At 39.7% G+C, this 19,162-nt stretch overlaps 1 protein-coding gene across 6 annotated transcripts in view; it reads left to right on the forward strand.

Annotated features, from left to right (window-relative positions):
- The window catches only part of MPP7 (MAGUK p55 scaffold protein 7), a 151,429-nt gene that overhangs the window by 77,204 nt on the left and 55,063 nt on the right, over nucleotides 1-19,162 (forward strand). For 5 of the 6 annotated variants that reach the window (XM_071560040.1, XM_071560035.1, XM_071560039.1 and 2 more), the window contains exons 5-6: nucleotides 5,045-5,122; nucleotides 13,553-13,633. In XM_071560040.1, coding sequence (XP_071416141.1) covers nucleotides 5,045-5,122; nucleotides 13,553-13,633 — 159 coding nt within the window. The remainder of the gene's footprint in view (nucleotides 1-5,044; nucleotides 5,123-13,552; nucleotides 13,634-19,162) is intronic. The other variant, XM_071560037.1, reaches the window with a different exon arrangement.

The following is a 19,162-nucleotide window of genomic DNA, read 5'->3' on the forward strand; positions in this document are numbered from 1 at the left end:
AAATGTCAGTAATTCTAACAGTTTTCTGCATCTTTAGTATAGCTCATTGGCATTGATGGGAAATGATTTTTTCACAACAGTTACAGGGAACTCTAATTTCAGTTTGCTGACACTTTCAGTAACTCCTTTAAAAACATTCTGTTCCTATGTATGAAGCCTTAAGTACGTCAAGCAGTTAAAGACTATATTTATTCAAGTTCAGAAAAAAGAGAGAACAAAATTGACACATGGCATTTCTTGGGTGGCATCATCTTATGATGAAAATAGTCCATTTTGGAGCGCCATTGTAATTTTCCAGCAACTTTTTAAGTGGAAATCTTCTTAAAAGATTGCTAATAATTGGACTGTAATACCAGTACAAATTACCCTTTCTGAAGCCAAGTGTGTAGTTTGTAGGTGTGTAGCTTGTAGGTGTGTAGTATTGTTCTGTAGAGTCTTTCAGAGAAGTCCTGCTTACAAACTGTACCACAGCCTACTAATTACTAATAAAATTATATTTGTTTCACAAGGATTCCTTCCCAGAAGGAGCTGGGGTATTTGAAACTGGTGGTGTTATTCTGGGTATGTGGTTATCCCACTCCCCTGTTTTATTTTCAGCCATATGATATTAGTAATATACTTGGAAATTGAGAAATCTGAAAGGAAAAATTAAACTTATTTTGTAGGACTCTGCTTAGGATTTTTGTTTTTCTGACTTAGAAAGCTCCTTGTGGGTTTTTAAATAGTCCAAGCTGAGGACACTACTCTGCTTTATTATAGAAAACTTAATTCAGTCTCCCTAGGAAAATCCAGAAACTATTGCTCTTGCTTACAAATGTGCCAAAAATTGTATAAATTTGCAAATGATTATTCTTCCCTCTTGGGGCATAATATCAGAGGAGATTGTCAGTTTTTGCAGAACCTCATAAATCTTCCCAAAGTACCCTACAGTGAAAAGAATAGGTAGTCATAAAATAAATCAGAAAAACAAAAGCCCAACAACTTAGTCATCTGTTCAGCAGAACAGCTTTTTATGTTTTATTTACAATATATAATTCTTGCTTTAACAGACTTTGACTCATCTGTGAAGAGATTTTCAGCATTCAATCTTTACATGTAAAGTCAGAACGTAAAACAGATGTACTGTATTTCCTATTTTTAAGCATGATACAGTCCTATATTTTCCATAAGTTGTGTAAGTTTCTAGTAGAGAGAAGGCAGTAATAGTAAAGTTATGGACATATGGTATAGCTGCAGAATATAAGATAAACTTACCTTTTGTATTAAATAGAATTCTTTAGAGTGAAGCTCAAACAAATGGTTGCAAATGTGATAGTTTTTGTCTTGAGTAGGTGAGTTCTCTGTTTTACTATTTTGAATCCACTCTCAGACTTCTCTCAGAGTGTTCCAAGATGGTTTTAATTTCTGTTACAGTTTAATTTCATTGAATGAAGTTTGTAAAGGGACCACCTTGTCCTGTTTTGCTTTTCATTTCTGTGGCTACTTCAAGCTATTCATTTTCATCAATGCATTCACTTAATCTAGATATTTAAATTTCAAATTCTACCTGTGTAAGAATTGAAGTTTGGAAATGCAATGCTAGGTGTGCATTTATTGGCATGATTTATGAATTTCACATTTGGGGAAATAATTAGTTGAAAGACAGCATGTGTAGAGGTAGCCAAAGCACATGGCTGTGTGCACAGTGGTTTTTCTACAGGTCATTGTCACAAATGCAGTCATTCATCACCCTGAAGTCTGGGAAGTTCAAAGGCCACCAGGTGAGCTCGCAAGTGTGCTTTGTCTTCCTTGAAAGGCAACAGAGATGACCTAGTTCCCAGGGACAAGGGAGAGGCAAGTGCTGTTCCCATCTTCCAAAAAGGCCTAAAAATACAGTGGGGGGAACTAGAGGCCAGTCAGCAGAACTGCGATCTGTGGGGAAAATCACAGAACGTGACATCTTGACGTGTCTTTTAGATATAGGGAAGGAAGAAGTTGTCTGAAAATGCATTTTTGCCTCACTGGAATATTTGCTTTATCGGAGGAGTTGCACCAAATCTCCCATCTTACTGTGTTCAGGAAGCTATTATATATACATGCTGCATACATTATGTACACATTAGTTATCCAGAAGTTAGAGGTGGGCAGTAACTGTAGGAGACCAGAGGAAGTAGCATTTTTATGATACATACGATTATTTCACATTGATATGAAAGGTAATCCTTGTATTTTGCCTTGATTGCATCTTTGTGCACAAGAGACCAGTGGTTTTTAATTTCCTCAGGCAAATCCTTTAAATTACAAATGTGTTGAAGACAGATATTGTCATATAATGATCTGATACAAAAATAGATTCAACTAGCAAACAAGGCAAAATACTATCAAATAAAATCAGATATTTGAGGGAAAAAACCCACTTACGTTGCATCTCAAATGGAAGTGTGCTAAGATTGCAGTGTTTTTACTGTAGATGATATGTTTGTCCCTAGAGTCACTCATTGTGCTAGTACAGTAAATGAATCAAACTTCCAACCTGATGTAGTAAAACCCAGGATCTAGAACTGTCCAGTAAGAGATCTTCCTGCTGACTTGATTAACTTCTGGGTTTTGCTTCAGATTTGGTTAGGCAGCAACTCCCTATAATTCCTCCATAATCAAATAAAATCGTAATGATTTTCCTTAAATGTTTAACTGGATTCCAGTATCCACTCTTAGGAAAATAAAAATTTGTTTTTAGTCATTTACTGGTTATAGACAGTGCCAATAACTAGTTAAAGTTACATCATGCCACCTCTGAAAACCCTATTTGTTGTTGCATGACTTTACAGTCATGTAAAACTTAAAAAAAATGGGTTATGCAAGAATGTCTCAGCATTTTTTAGTTTGGTTCATTTTTTCCTTTTTTAATTTCATTGGTAGAGATACTTACAGGTTTTCCAGGATAGAATCAGCATCATCAGCAGTAGGGCTTCTGTTTCCTTTGAGAAACTGGGACGTAGTACAGGCAAATGCCTCTGGCCTCAGAGCTGATGGAAGCTCAGTCTGGATAAAATCAAGATGTTGGCTGAAGCAATCAGAAAATGATGGATTTGAGACTTTTTGACTAACTGTGCCTTTTAGTTCTTCAAGTTCACAGTCCAAGTAAACCACAAATTTCTGCTAAAATCAGGGAGCTGCAGCTCCTTGTTTTGTTTAGTTTCTGTACTTGGTGAGCTAGAAATATGAAGTTGTCCAGTCATTTATACTTATGTGACATCCAGTATGGATTAGTCTGAGTAACTGCTGAGTAAACAATGTCTACACAAGCTATGTAAAATTCATACTCAAGTTCTGGAGACAATAGTAGTTTGCAGATGAGAATAAATTATTTTACAACTTAGCAATTAAGTGACAGTGGTGCCTTCGTGTTTCACTGTGATGTTTCAGAACTTCAGCATCCTGTAACCAATGACATACTGAAGTAATCCCATCAAGATTGCAGAAATGATGAAGAGATTGATCAAGAATTAGATCTTGCTATGCCACATTGTATTAACAGAGTATCATATAGCCTGTACTTTGAAGAACACATAGACTAATTGAGGAAAAACACAGGTGGACTTAGAGTTATGAAGCGCAGCAGAAGACAAGAAAAATGGCAAGCACAGGTATCATTGTCATGGTATTATCTTGTTTATGGGTGTAGTTCTAGAAGTTAAGTGTAAATTGAAAAGAATGAACTGGGTAGAAGGTTGAAAGTGTCCTGGGCAGTGAGAGAAGTGAGTACTGCTGGGGGTAAAAGTAAGTGGAGAAAAGCAGATGTGGAAAAGGGGGGAAGGCTGGCAGGAACATTTGGAGTAAAAGGGATGCGATCAGGTCAAGTCTGAGTATTTTCAGTGTGCAAAGAGTGGTTTGGTTGCTCTTTAAGGCTGTCCTTGCTGCCTTGCATCTGTCCCGCTCCTCTCCAGCAGCGAGCTGTGGAGGGCCAGGGTATCACTGGGGATCCTGTCCCCAGGTTACGACAGAGTCCCCAGCCGAGTTCTGTGCCCCGCGGCCTCTGCCAGACCTTGCCTTCGCCTCCTTACCAAGCACAGTCCCCAGTATAGCTCCTTCTGCAACTCCTTCAACCATCTGGAGTTCATGCCTCCTTCAGAGCAACAGAACTAAAGTAGAAAATCTAAGAATGGGGTGTGTTTGCATTAGTTCAGACTACTGTTGTTTTCCTTTTTTAAATGTTACTTAATAGCTGGATATCTGTGTATGTTTTTTAAAAGAATGTAAATAAAGTTGAATGTTTAATATAGTTCTTTATACCATTCTGAAATGGCTTTCAAGAAACTTGTTAGAAGCTTAAAAATATTTTAGGTCTTTAAAGCATTTGTACTGGAAAAAATCTAAATTTTGAAGTGTGTAACTTGTGGAGGAGGGAACAGGCTGACTGTTGAAATGATGGTGTATCCTTTTATCTTTTGAAAGAAATAAAACGTAGTACCTTTTTAATGTTGATAACTCCCCATTAAAAACTTTAAATGCTCCTAAATGACTTTTCCTCACTGAAGGACTGACGCTTTCTTTCAGATCTGTTAGAATTTGTATTAGCACTACATTGCCCTTGTTTCTGAATTATTTTAATGACAGCAGTCACTCCACCAAGCTGTCTGTCAAGATGTGGGTGGCAGGCTATTATTTCACTTCATAAATCATAATTTACAGGGGGTTTTGTATCCATCTTGGGTATAAACACTTTATGCTTTGTGTTTTCAGCAGCAATATAAAATGTAATTGATACTTGAAGCAATATGTTAGAAATATGGACAGAGAAAGCCAGGAGAGAAAAATCACAAATGTTTAGTTTTTCTGTGGGTTGGTCTACATACTGAGCATTTTTTCCATCTGATTTCATATTCTTAGCACTTCAACAGAGGATGATGATGAATTGCATTTATATGATTGCTGCCTGTAGGTTACTGTAAGGATGTTTCTTTAGTTACAGACACTCAACAGATCCATTGGCTCAGTGGGGTTATTTTGTACCATTTCTCATGCTGCTAAATCAACTTAACTGCTTTCTGCTATTGTCTTCCAGATTCATGAAAAGCTGCATTATTATGAAAAGCAGAACCCAGTGCCCATACTCCATGGTGCAGCAGCCTTGGCAGATGATGTAAGTGTCCCCTGCTGAGATCACTGGTACCAAGTCTCCCAAAAAACTGTCTGCAAGCAGAACTCCTCATGGTGCAAATATATGAATGTAATCCACCAAGCTGAAATCATAAGAAGCTGCAAATGTTTCCAAAGGTTCTGTCATCACTTGTTGCTGATATTACTTTGATTTTCATTCACTTGCATGCTATTAAAACGTTGCATCTAGATAGCCTCTTGCTCTGCTTTAGTAACTGTGTAATAATAACGTTGCGGATTGGAACTCTACTGGGAGGGGAAAAGCTGGCAACTATTTTTGAGAAAGTCACAGACAAGAGGAATGCTTTGGAAAAATAAAGACAAATGAGATAGCAGCACTGGTGACAGAACGTGAGAAAAAACAGATAATATTAAATAAATGAAGCATATGAAATGCCTAGGAAGGGGGCTTGTTAAAAAAATGCAAATCTTTATAACAAAAAGTACAGTAGTGATTTATCGATATTGGAGCTTTCCAAATTACCTTCATAACCAAAAAATAAATTGTAAAAGTGGTCAGCGTTGATGGAGTAGTTAATTTCCTGTTACTATAATTTTTATTTTAAAGAAAAAAAATCAACCTGCCATTTCTTGCTATTTGGTTAATTCTAGGATTCAGATGAATTGTGAACACACCTGTATAAACTATGACTGAACCTGAGGCAGGCCAGTATAGAGAAATGTTTAATAAACTGTGGTTTAGGTGAAATCCAGAAGTCTTTGTTGCAATTGATGATGTCAGGTTGTGTTTTGGAAAAGGCAATATGAATTAGGAGCCATTTGAAATACAGCATGTTTGAAACTTCCCATACTTTATAGATGTTCTAAATATCTCTTCATATAATTAATAGTTTTTGATTCTTAAATTTTACAAATGGTTAAATGTTGTGAATTGAGAATGGTAACATTTTAATGAAAAACTAAATTAAATGTATTTTAAGACTATTGGAAAAAGGATATAAGGTAATTTAATCTTGTTTCAGTAGGAGGAGAGCTATATCCTGTAACATACCAACCATAATAATACATTAGCTTTGACATCAGGCATATATTAGTAATATTTTTTTAACCTTCAAATAGCTTTGAATAATGTTGATAGTAATTTTGAAAATTAGAAAGCTGGTTGAAATTCTCTTCATTAAATTCTTGCTGACATATTAATAATCCTTGCTAATATTTGTGTTACGGATCTCTGGGCTAAAATTCTTAATAGGAATAATTTCTTATTTTTGGATGCAAAACTTAGTTCTTGATATTTTCAGAAATGCTGAGCAATCTCATTCTCTATTCAGCCCCATTTAAAATTTATAGTTTTGGAAATCCCCAAATTAGAGTACTCTGTCACTCCTCAGTTGACAGAGGTTGGGGGTTTTAACTTTGTGAATGTATCACTGTGTATATATGGTAGCATTTTTGAAATGTACATATGTTGGGACACGAGGGTCTCTAGACATCTGCCTGCTTGGAAAGCAGAGGTTCTTTTTAAAGATCTCTTGCTGATTCTTCATTGCTTGTGTGTACCTGAACAGCTGATTTTATGGGCCCTGTCCCACAGGGCGGGGGTGTCCTTTGGTGGCTGAAGTCAGGCTACCACACTGCAGGATTTTATGTGTTTCGATAGTTATCGGCAAATTTGAGTAAGCAAATTTACATGCCATGGGCTTTATAACTCCAAAACTCATGAAGTTCCAGGATTAAAGTGCTATGTAATTGTTGGCATGTTTGTCTGACTAGATGTCATCTTCAGGGATTTAACAGCATATTGGTGTTACAAAACATGCTTTCATTTCAATAGGCTTTAAATTAATGTTCTATAGTTAAAGGTTCTCCGGGGACACCCCCTTGTCGCGGGGGAGAAGCTTGCGTGCCCTCATGAGGTTGAGAGCTATGCTGGAGGTGGTTTGTGCTGCTGGTAGGGTCTCCCATGCCAGACAGGTCTCAACTGAAGGGTCAGACAAAGTGTGTCCACGGGCAGGATGGGCTCGCTAGCCATCTGGCAACCATCCTAGGAGAAGGACAACTCCAACCCGAAACCTGGGCAGATGGAGCTCGTTCAGCCCTGTAAGGCCATCCATCTAAGAGAAGGATACTCTAACCAAACCCTCGTCCTGAGGTATTCGCTGTCACCGTCCAAGCTCGCTGGGCCGTGGCAGATGAACCTTAGGAGTAAAGGGTGGGGCCAGTTCTGCGCACGCTGTGCCTCACCTAAAAAATCCATTGCGCAGGCTTGAAGGGTTCACCCACATTGCAAAGCCCTGTAGTGACAGGTGAGGGTCGAAAACAGCAGGTGATAGGAAGCAGCTGGAAGCCACAGACCCAACCCTGCATGCAGGCGGTTCAGGATATGGGTCATTAGAGACTTGACCCCGGCGATGACAGTCTCTTGCGGCAGCATCCTGAATGACCAAGCAGCCTTTTCTAGGGTCAGCACTGCTTGCTCCACACGGAGAGGGGCCTAGCAAAGGTGGCCTAAACAAAGCTCATCTCCACACCCGGCTGGATAACCGCGGCCAACCGGCATCTTCCATGCGGTCAAACAAAAACAAAGAGATTTCAAAGGCATACACCTGCCTGTAAAGGTGTGCTCAAACTAACACTCACATGTTGGAACATCAGAACCATGCTTGATACTGGGGATAGTGGACGTCCTGAGCGTCGTTCTGCTCTAACTGCCCACAAACTGTCACGGCTCAACATTGACATTGCTGCTCTCAGTGAAGTTCGTCTTCATGAGGAAGGCAGCCTTAAAGAACATGGTGCTGGCTACACACTCTACTGGTCAGGCAAACCCAAAACCGAAAGACACCTTTCAGGAGTTGGCGTCATGATTAAAAACTTCATTGCCTCCAAACTTGAAAATCTGCTGACAGGTCATTCCGATCGCATTATGTCCTTACGCCTCCCTCTACACAACAAGCAACATGTTGTTCTTTTTAGCGTATATGCCCCAACTCTCCAAGCTGACCCAGGGGAAAAAGACAAATTCTACACAGACCTGCGCTGCCTCACCCAAAATGTTCCTGCAGATGATAAGATCATAATCCTTGGTGACTTCAACGCCAGAGTAGGTAAGAATTCTGAAGCCTGGAAAGGAGTCCTTGGCAAGCATGGCGTTGGAAACTGCAACGACAACGGACGCCTCCTGCTAGAGTTTTGCGCAGAACGGCAGCTCACCATCACCAACACTATCTTTCAACAGAAAGACAGCCTGAAGACAACCTGGATGCATCCTCGATCCAAGCACTGGCACCTCATTGACTATATCTTAGTACAACAGAGAAATGTCAGTGATGTCCATCATACTTGAGTGATGTTGAGTGCAGAATGTCAAACAGACCACTGCCTTGTGTGCTGCAAACTTAACCTCCACTTCAAGCCCAAACCTAAGAGGGGCGGCATTCCGAGGAGGAGGCTCCAAGTCAGCAATCTTCAAACAGCCACAGTGAGAGACAGCTTCCAGGGAAACCTTCAAACTAGACTTAAAGATAATCCCATAGATCCCTCTCCTGAAGTGCTTTGGCAATATTAAAAGTTACATCCTGCAGTCCTCTGAAGAGTCCATAGGGTTCTCCTCCAAGAAAAACAAAGACTGGTTTGATGAGAACAATCAAGAGATCCAGGAATTGCTGAAGAAGAAGAGAACTGCTCACCAAGCACACCTTGCTCAGCCATCTTGCCATATAAAAAAATGCCTTTCGTCTTGCATGCAGTGAGCTCCAACAGAAACTTCGAGACATCCAGAACAAATGGTGGCTCGACCTAGCAGAAAAGACACAACTATGCGCAGATTTGGGTGACCAAAGAGGATTCTATGAGGCCCTGAAAGCAGTGTACGGACCCACACACCAGGTTCAAAGCCCTCTACTCAGTGCAGATGGTCAACTGCTTCTAACAGATAAAACCTCCATCCTGAACCAATGGTCTGAGCACTTTCAGACTCTCTTCAGTGCCAACCATGTAGTCCAAGGCTCAGCAATTCAGCACATTACACAAAAACTGGTGAAACATGAATTGGATGCAGCCCCTACTATGGGAGAGATACTCAAGGCCATACAACAGGTGAAAACTGGCAAGGCAGCTGGGGTTGATTGAATTCCACCTGAAATCTGGAAGCATGGATGTCAAGCACTCCATGCGAAATTCCACGAGCTTGTTGTGCGTTGCTGGAAACAAGGGGAACTACCACCAGATCTCCGTGATGCAGTCATTATCACCCTGTACAAGAAGAAAGGAGAAAAATCAGACTGCTCAAATTACCGAGGTATTACTTTGCTCTCCATTGCTGGTAAAATCCTTGCAAGAATACTTCTGAACAGATTAGTACCCACTATTGCAGAAGATCTTCTACCTGAAAGCCAGTGTGGTTTCAGAGCCAATAGGAGCACCACAGACATGGTGTTTGTTCTCAGACAACTGCAAGAGAAGTGTAGGGAACAGAACAAAGGTCTCTATGTAACCTTCGTTGACCTCACCAAAGCTTTCGACACTGTGAGCAGAAAAGGCCTGTGGCAGATCTTGGAACGTTTAGGATGTCCCCCCAAGTTCCTCAAAAGGACCATCCTGCTACATGAGGATCAGCGTGGACAAGTCAGATATGGCGATGCACTCTCTGAGCCCTTTCCAATAACCAATGGTGTGAAACAAGGTTGTGTTCTTGCACCAACTCTATTCACAATCTTCTTCAGCATGATGCTCCAAAGAGCCACAGCAGACCTCGATGAAGAAAACGGCATCTACATCCGATATTGTACCAATGGAAGCCTATTCAACCTAAGGCGACTGAAGGCCCACACCAAGACCCTGAATCACCTTGTCCATGAGCTGCTTTTTGCTGGTGATGCCGCCCTCGTTGCTCACACAGAAGCAGCTCTGCAGCGCTTAACATCCTGCTTTGCAGAGGCTGCTGAGCTTTTTGGGCTGGAAGTCAGCCTGAAGAAGACGGAAGTTCTCTACCAACCTGCACCTCAAGAAGTCTTCCATCATCCTCACATCACCATAGGCAATTCAGAGCTTAAGTCAGTCCAGCAGTTCACCTATCTGGGAAGTATCATTTCCTCAGACGGTAAGATCAACAAAGAGATAGACAACAGGCTGGCAAAGGCATACAGAGCCTTCGGAAAACTCCATAAAAGAGTCTGGTCCAATAAACACCTGAAAAAAAGTACAAAGATTAGTGTCTACAGAGCCATTGTACTGTCTACTCTTTTATATGGGTCTGAATCCTGGGTCATCTACCGCCACCACCTGCGGCTTCTCGAACGCTTCCATCAGCGCTGCCTCCGTTCAATCCTAAACATCCACTGGTCTGATTACATGACCAATGTGTCTGTTCTTGAACAGGCAGGGGTCAGCAGTATCGAGGCCATGCTGATGAGAACGCAGCTGTGCTGGGCAGGGCACGTCTCCAGGATGGAGGATCACCCACTGCCTTCCAAAGATTGTGCTCTATGGTGAACTCGCCACCGGCTGCCGCAAGAGAGGAGCCCCAAAGAAGAGATACAAGGACTCCCTGAAACAACACCTCAGCCTTGGCCATATTGACTGCCATCAGTGGTCCACTCTGGCCTCCAGTTGGGATTCATGGAGACACACCATTCACGACGCTACTCCTTCCTTTGAGAATGCACGGAGAGTCAGTCTTGAGGAGAAAAGACAACGCAGAAAGAACCGTTCCTTGCCATTGTCACCTAGGGAGACGTTTTGCTGTGCCTTTTGTGACCGGACCTGCCTATCCCGTATCGGCCTTTTTAGCCACCAGCACGCTTGCAGCAAGCGTGGGTAGTGCCCTTCTCAAATCTTCGTTCGCGAAGCCTAGCCATGATGATGATAGTTAAAGCAGGAGATACTCTTTATTGGCAAGTGGGTATTTCCTTTTTGATTTAAAACCCAAATTTGGGATGCTGCGATCATAAATAAAACTGTTTAATGTGTTGTGTTGTATTTTAAAATATATTTTAGAAGTAACAATTGTGGTGAGGCTTTTCTAAACATTTTCATATTCTAGTTGCCATACCTTATGTCTTCTCACTTCCAGGGACTTTTAGGCTGAATTTCCCATCAGAGAATCTGTTTGCCTCTTGTTTTGACTTAGGGGTCTTAACCGTGCAAATATTTGATCTAAACTTTGCTGGCAGTTTAGGTATACACAGCAAACAAGGCCTCTGGGTTATTAGAAAGATTGTTCTGGCAAAATAAGTTTCAGAACTATCTCCAGAAGCTTTAAGACCAGGCCCTCCAAGTCACCAGCCTCACTCCACATCTTCCCCACTCTATAGTGTCAGCTCTTCATAAAGAACTTGGTGAAATGTTCTGGTTCCTTCAACAGAGAGTCGTAGAGGTGGGTTTCAAACAGCTTTTCCTGCACAGTTTGGCATAGGAGGTAATTGGCACGATTATGGTATACCCAAAGTACGCCATGGAGCTTGTACTGCTGCTGTTACCTATCCCCAATCTCAGTACTTCAACACGAACAGCAACAAAATCCTGTCCAAAACTGCTACAAGCACAACAGGAAGCTCTGGTGATACCTGTTTGCTAATCTGGCAACATGACTTCGTCTTTCCATTCTCTATCAATCTTAGTCTTCCTCTTCTATCACAAGGTGTTACATTTCCCTTAATACTTTTATGGAAATATTTAATAAAACCAGATTATATGAGGGAAAAGAAATTTGGAACGACTTTATCTCTGAAGAATTAATTTTCTAAATTATGAGACTAAAGTATCTATTAAAACAGTATCAAAATATTCTGTGTCTCACTGTTCTAAACCTTGTGTGCCTGCATTTGCACCACCAAAGCAAAGGCCAGTTCTGCTGGAGTTAATAGATGCTTTGTGCACAGTTTGTCTGAGAGAAATGCTGAAGTGATCATTCCTACTGAGTAGTTGCTGGTCTTCATCAGAGAAACACAAATGAATGGATTTTATTCTCTGGTGATGAGTAGTACAAGGTAAAGAATGAAAAGAGAACCAAGGGTAACCTGTGTCATATACCTGCTCTTATTGCTATCACACAGTATTTTCAGCTTTGCAGAGCTTTTCCATAGAACATGCAGACTAGATTGCAGTCAGATTACCTCAATACTTGGCTTTGTCTCTAGTTCATTGTGACCTTTCCTGCAGAGATTGTTTTCTAATCTCTTGGTGTTAAAACACAAGTATTGTTAATATTAGCACTTAGGTACTTGGTGGATATTTTAGCTATCAATTATATTTACAAAGACTGTGGGACTGTAGGTAATGAATTCTTGTTTTGGTCCTGTTACCCCTGTATTCATTAGAAGGTTAGAAAAAAAGTATTCAAACTTCATCTTAAGTCTATAATTGCTTCTAGATTTGTCCATTAGATATATTTATGCAAAATATATGTCTCACCATTTATCTTGAAAATTTATACAAAATGAAAGTACAAATTTAAAATTAGGCTAGACAAATAAAATTACTTTCTACAAATAGCCAATCTTTCTTTGAGACATTTTTATGATACTGTTTTAATGCAAAGAAAATAAGTGATTATCTGAAATCACATTTTGAATTATGAGTCATGTAGCTTCAGAATTTTAAACTGAAGTTCACGGTTGTGAAATGTATTTTAGCTTTTCCTTCTTCTGGAAAAATAGTTTGAGTCTGAAATCCTGCAGTATAATATGCCTCTTGAGTCCAAATTAGTTGAGAATGTCGTGATAAGAAAAACCCAAGACATGAGCCAAATAGGCATGGGATTAAATGTTAAACTGCTGCTCTATTGTTCACCAACCCACAATTTTGTAGTATAACCAAATATAAATTACAGCTCTTGTTGTTAGGACGCAGTTTGTGCATTTTAAGGGCTTGAATTGCTGATGACCTGTTACAAACTATATTATGATTAACCCACTTCACGTTTAACAAGCTCCTTCCAGTGTATGTGTAAACATAATAAAAGGTTCAGATTGCTTGCACTGTAGGGGCACTTTGCTTTCTTATCCCAGTCCTAAACAGCACAGCTACTGTGGGTTTTTGGAAGCAGTGTGTATTTCACCACCTCATTCAAAACTGTTTTTTATAGACAGTGTCAAAGTTTGATCCAGTCATTTTTACAAGCAGTTCTTTGTCTGCACGCAAAGGACCATTCACTCAAATGAAGTGCTGGGATTTGCCCCCATTGCTATAAATCAGAATGTGATCTGGCTGCACCCTTGCCAAAAATGATTACTTGTGTTAAACTGAGCCAAAAGGCCTGGCTTAAATCTGGTCCACTGAGGGCCAGAAACAGAAGCTCGGTGATTGATGGTGTTTTCCTTCATGCTGGCTTCTGTTTGAACACGCTGGAAAGCAATAACCTTGAACAAGATAGATTCTGGGTTGTCACTGATGCACTGGGTAAAACAACACTTTGCTAATGGTCATTGTGTCGATTCCATCTCCCACCCAGCTGACTGAGGAGCTGCAGAGCAAACCACTGAGCAGTGAGATCAGAGAGCTGTTGAAACTCCTGGCAAAACCCAATCTCAAGGTGAGGATGTGTTGCACCTGCAAAGTGCTTTTGGCGTGGGTGTGTCTGCATTAATGAGTGAGCGTGTGTGCTTGTAAGGCAATATGCAATGCCAGTCAGAAATACCTGTTAAAAGAAACACATTTAGTGTTACCTCTTAAGTTATTATGTTCTTATTCATGCTTTCAAAAGGAATTAATTGTAAGGTCATCACTTTTTTTGCAAAGGATATTCCAAAAAGTAGATATTTGTTTTTTTTTTCCTTTGGCTATCTTTTATTGTGTGTCCGTCATATATTTGTTACAACTGTGCTTTTAATTAAAGGGTTTCAGTCATACCATTGATTAAATTGCCTCATACATAAGTAGTACAACCTGGTACTTGGGACAAAGTTCCTGATGTGTAATATTTTTAAATAAATCTAATTTTGAAACTTTTTGAAAAATTCCTGGTGTTTCTGTGACGCTTTTGAGGATCTTGATACCTTTTATCTGACAGTAGATTATGGAACCATTGAACTGCTGAGGTTGGAAGGAGGTTCTCTGGTTCAATGTGCCATTCAGAGCAGGGTCAACACGAAGTTCAGAGCAGGTTGCTCAGGGCTTTCTCTCATCAGGTCTTGGAAATGCCTGGGTCAGACATTCCACAAATGCTCTGTGCAGCCTCTTCCAATTCCTAATTATCCTCCTATTGAAAATTGCTTCCAGATAATCCAGTCAGAACCTCCCGTGTATCATTGTTGATACACAGTATCACATTATTTTTGAATTGTTCAGAGAAGGAAGACCTTAGTGTTCTAGATGCATATTGCAATGGTAATTAAATGCAGCAGTTGATAAGTTTAGATGAAAGCTGCAGAGTGGAAAGGAGCCTTTTTTAAGACAATTGCCTTTTCATATTACCCGCAAAACACTGATCTCAAAAGCTGAGACACTATGGTATCTTGAAATTGCTGCAAAATTTTAAAGATTAATCTTGCCTGCATAGTTTGTAAAGTGACAAGCTGTTTCTCTCTGATGGGGTAAGCAATGCCAATGGCCTGTTAGAAGAGAATTTGTTGGTGCATCAAATTGCAGAGATTCTGAGCTTCGCTGTAGGTATTTCCTTAGTGACTGTCCACATGTGCTTCATGTTCCTGAAGCTTTGGTGGGTTGAGTGAATGCAACTCATGTGCGACAACTGCATCTCTCCCTCTGCCTTTCTTGCTTTCACTCACTCACTCTTGCTGTCTGTTCCTTGTTAGTGGTGAAATGCAATGTGATAATCTTAGCAGGATTTCAGGGAAAGAAGTGCCTTCCCCTCATCATGGTTATTAATAGGACTGAACAACTGCAGTAACTTATCAAATGTCTTTCTTGGCTGCTGGGGAGAGTGGCGAGCTGCAGGGTACCAAGCCCTTTGCGTGGCCAGACTGCTGCCTAATCCTGCACAAGGCACAGATGTTGCAGGTGTGTATGTGAGGTAGGGGAAAGAACTGATGGTATGCAAGATATTTTTCCCTGTCCATTATCTTCTCCTCCTGCCATCGTCTCCACATGGCAAACATTCCTTGGAGAGAAGGTAAATTATGTCTGCTCCCTCCTCCATCATGTTGACCAGGCAAGTGTACTGCATTCAGTCAGAGGCTGTAGCTGAGATTCTTCTATTGATTTCCTCTGCTCTCTCTAGAGCAGAAAAGGAAAAGAAGAAAGTTACTGTCTCTCAGTACTTCCAGTTCCTCCCCAAAGTGCCCTCAGTCTGTTCAGTTTTATCCAAGCTTATGCTGTAAATTTTGTAAGTTTTTCTAGCCCTTCACTATTAGATTGATGGTTAAAGAGGTTTCTTTATTTTGTTGTAGATTCCTGGGATTCCTGTCTAGAACAGCTCTTTTTCACATATCTGAAATTACTTGGGATGACTGATGGATCTTTCCAACAATGTTCCATAGATATCTCAAAACACATATGACTTAATTTGGGATTGACTTAAACTGGCTGCACATAATTCTGGGGAGGGGGAAACTTTCCTCTCCTGACCTGGTTTATAATTGCAGTGTTCGGTGGCCCTCCTTGCTGCCAGTGCACTGCTGACTGATGTTTGACTTGCTGTCAACCAGCAACAGCAAGAGCATTCACTGACTGTTCCTGCATTGCAGTGGGACAGGCTGAAAACCGGTGGGGTGGCAACACCTCCAGGTCTTCCCATCTCCTGCTCAGGTCTGACAAGGGAGACAGAACTCGATGCACCTGTGCACAAACTGCTGAATGCAGATCCCGCCTGCTGGCCTTTCTTCTGATGGATATTTGCTTTTTTAATCTTTTCCATTTGTTCAGCTTAGGGGCTGGTGCTCTAAATTAATTGCTTATTAGATAGTCTGTGTAGTCCTACCACCATTTCCAGTATGTGTCTGTTATAACCTTACATGAGGGAGGACTGTGTTGCTCTGTGGAAGACTTTGCTCTCTAATTCAAGTTGTTGGTGGGCTGTATTTGAGGATGGTAATTCCTGGCCTGTGTGGGAGTAGGTATTGCACCCATTCCTGGGTTCTTCCTCAGTTCCAGGAGTGACTTTGTAAAACTTTTATCATTCTGGAGGTGTACTATGCATTAGGTTGGTTTTAACCCTATTTCAAACTGACTTTATTTTATGAAGAAAGCATTTAGAAGATGGTTTGTGTTTTCAAGATTTGTGTTTTACATTCCAGTTTTGTTGATGGCTTTACATATACATTGAAGCTATATGATTTCATACATTTGAGTGAAACACAATGAGGAACTCACATAAATACAGTTTTTTCTGTGTGTAAAAGAAAAGAAATGTTCTTTAGGTTCTTGTTTAATGGCAACATTAAAGTTAATCAATGTATGCTTTAAATACATGACACAGGATGCTTGACATGGCACTAAATGTTTCTCTTGGAGGAGGCCAAAATTATTTTTACATTTTTTATAACATGAAGACGAGAATACATAGTGGGGATATACATGAGAAATTGATGTTTCTAATTTAAGAGAAGACACTTCTTTGAGTGCTTTTGTAAAAATAGGAATAGCATAAATAATTATGCTCAGCTTTAAGGGTTTATAATTTAGAGAAATTAAAGGAGCTTATGTGACAGCAAAAGGAATGTCTGTTAAGAGGAAAGTTGTACAGAATTTAGAAAACAATAACAAAACTTTTAAAAATTACAATGCATCAGATAGGCACCAATGCAATTGAGTCTTCATAGCAACTGGGCTTTTTTATGACTCTGTATTACTGTTGACTGAGAGTGCTACACTTTTTTTTCCTAATATATTAGCTACATTATCTTGCTCACAAAATATTTTTCATTGTTATGCAATTGAATAAATTGGAATATGTAATTTGAAGATTAAGAGTCAAGATGTTTGCACAAAATATACCTAAAAGAGAGTTTAATTCTTGATAATTAATGAACATGTCAGACTCAAGTGAGCAAAGTGGTGTTATCTGTCAGTAGGGGTGGAAATGGGAAGAAGCAAAGCAGTCAGTGGAGTTACTCTGTCAGAAATGAGACAGAACACCGGTGAGGAACACTAAGAAAAGAGATGTACATATGACAGATGATCAAGCTAAGAATGAAAGACTTTAAAGCTTCCAAATTCCCCTCCAGTTTTAATTAAAAACTTTCTTGAATAGTAGGTTTCAGTCCATTTTCTAACAAGCTGGAAGAAGCTGTGTTACTCTGGGACAGTACCATAGCATGAAAACATAATTGTTATTTATTTTAAAATTATTTGGAAAACTGAAACCAATAACTATAGGAATTAACATTTTAGTCACTTATTTTATTGGTGTGGCTGTAAACAAAAAAAGACTATAAAAGAATAAACTGTCTTTTAGTCCAGTGAACAATGTTACCCAATTATATGAGCTTTAAAACAGGCTTGGGATACATTTTTCAGATCTGATTCACTCTTTATAACAACAATTACCCTTCTGATCATTACATACTGAAATAAGCAATTTACCATTTGAAGTTAATCTCTATTAGGGTAAATTTAGTCTGTTTTACTTAATATAAAAGATGTCCTTTGTGGTCATTAGTGTAATGGGCAGAACAATAATTATTTAAAAAGCTAATGCCACTGTGCTAAAACTATACTGTTGGATGTTTATGCCTTTTATGACCCAGAGGAAATTGAACTTTTCCAGTGGTGGTTCTGCCTGTTTTGATAGAGTTTATCTTCTGTTCATGTGTGCTGAAAAGTTTGCCAGCTGCTAGTCTGAAACATAAACCAAGTACCTAAGCAAGGGCACCAGGCAGGACTGTGAATGAGTTCAGTGCCTCATGGTGCACCAGAATGTAAAGCATTTGGATCACTCTGGGCACTGTACCTGTAGCCATAGAGGGAACAAGAGGTGGACATACAGTATTTTTCTTGTCTTTGCTTTCATTACCATAGAATGAACAGAATTTTAGAAATAACTTTAAGATAACTTCCAGAGTGAAGGGAAAACTGCTCTTGTGTGACTGGGAATGTTGCTGTTCAGAGAAAATACAGATTCTTTCAGTTTGGGATTTTTTAAGATTGCTTTAAAATGCAAAGATGCATACACCAGAGAACTGTAAATGGGATTTATGCTTGCTGTTTTCTTTGCAATTCATCTGAGGTACACTTGACTTTCCCTTTCACAAAATAATTTGCAGTTGTAAATATTTTCATCTGATTTCATTTCTTTGGCTTTCCTTCAGAATAGAGCCGTGAGTTAATCAAAACTAAAACTGCAGATGATGAAGCCAGGGCACTTTGTTCTTCATATAAATGCTTCCTATGTTTTATTAGGTTTCCTTAAACAAAGAAATAGTGCTTATTTGAGCTTGAAGCATACTTTTAATGTTGTCCTGTCCTGTTTTGTTTTCCTTGTATTTACTGGGAAGTTTGTAAATTCTAGCCTTTATTTCATAAAGAACTGCTGATACCATCATCCCTGCCATATGAGGCTTACTGGATTTGCACAGTGGCCTGATAGACTGTTCAGATCAAAGTGCTGCTTGTTCTGCTAAAAAAGCAAACATTTTAAGCATTATCTGCAGAGTCTTCTAAAGCTGCCCTACAGTCACTGGCAAAAATCAACAATATAAATTACCGTCCAGGAGACTGCAGGCTTTTTTCTACAAGAACTTTAACATCCAAAGCACTGAAAGAAAATACTGCGCTATAATAATATAAAACAAAATCCATTTTTGCTTTGAAAAGTTCATGAAGCATTTCGTGTAGCATGTAATTAAAAAAAATCTTAATCTAAACTTTCTTTTCTTTCCAACATTTCCTTTGTATTTAGACCTGCTGAGGATTTTCCGTCAGGGCTTTTTCATTGAACTAGGTGTTTTCTGCACAGTCAACATTTTCCACTGGAAATTGTTGAGATTTGCCTACAACTGTTCAGGTTTTGCATCTGGAGAACTCAAATGCAAATTCCAGCTCAGTTAACATCTAAGCTACATTTAGTCTGCTGTTGTATCATAGGTACGTGGAGGACCCTTTGGCCCTGTCCTGTTAGAGACCTGTCTTCCCAGATGCACCAATGTTTTCTGCTCTTGCACAC

The sequence above is a fragment of the Pithys albifrons genome, chromosome 7, assembly GCF_047495875.1.
Source record: "Pithys albifrons albifrons isolate INPA30051 chromosome 7, PitAlb_v1, whole genome shotgun sequence".
In the NCBI taxonomy this organism is placed as follows: Eukaryota; Metazoa; Chordata; class Aves; order Passeriformes; family Thamnophilidae; genus Pithys; species Pithys albifrons.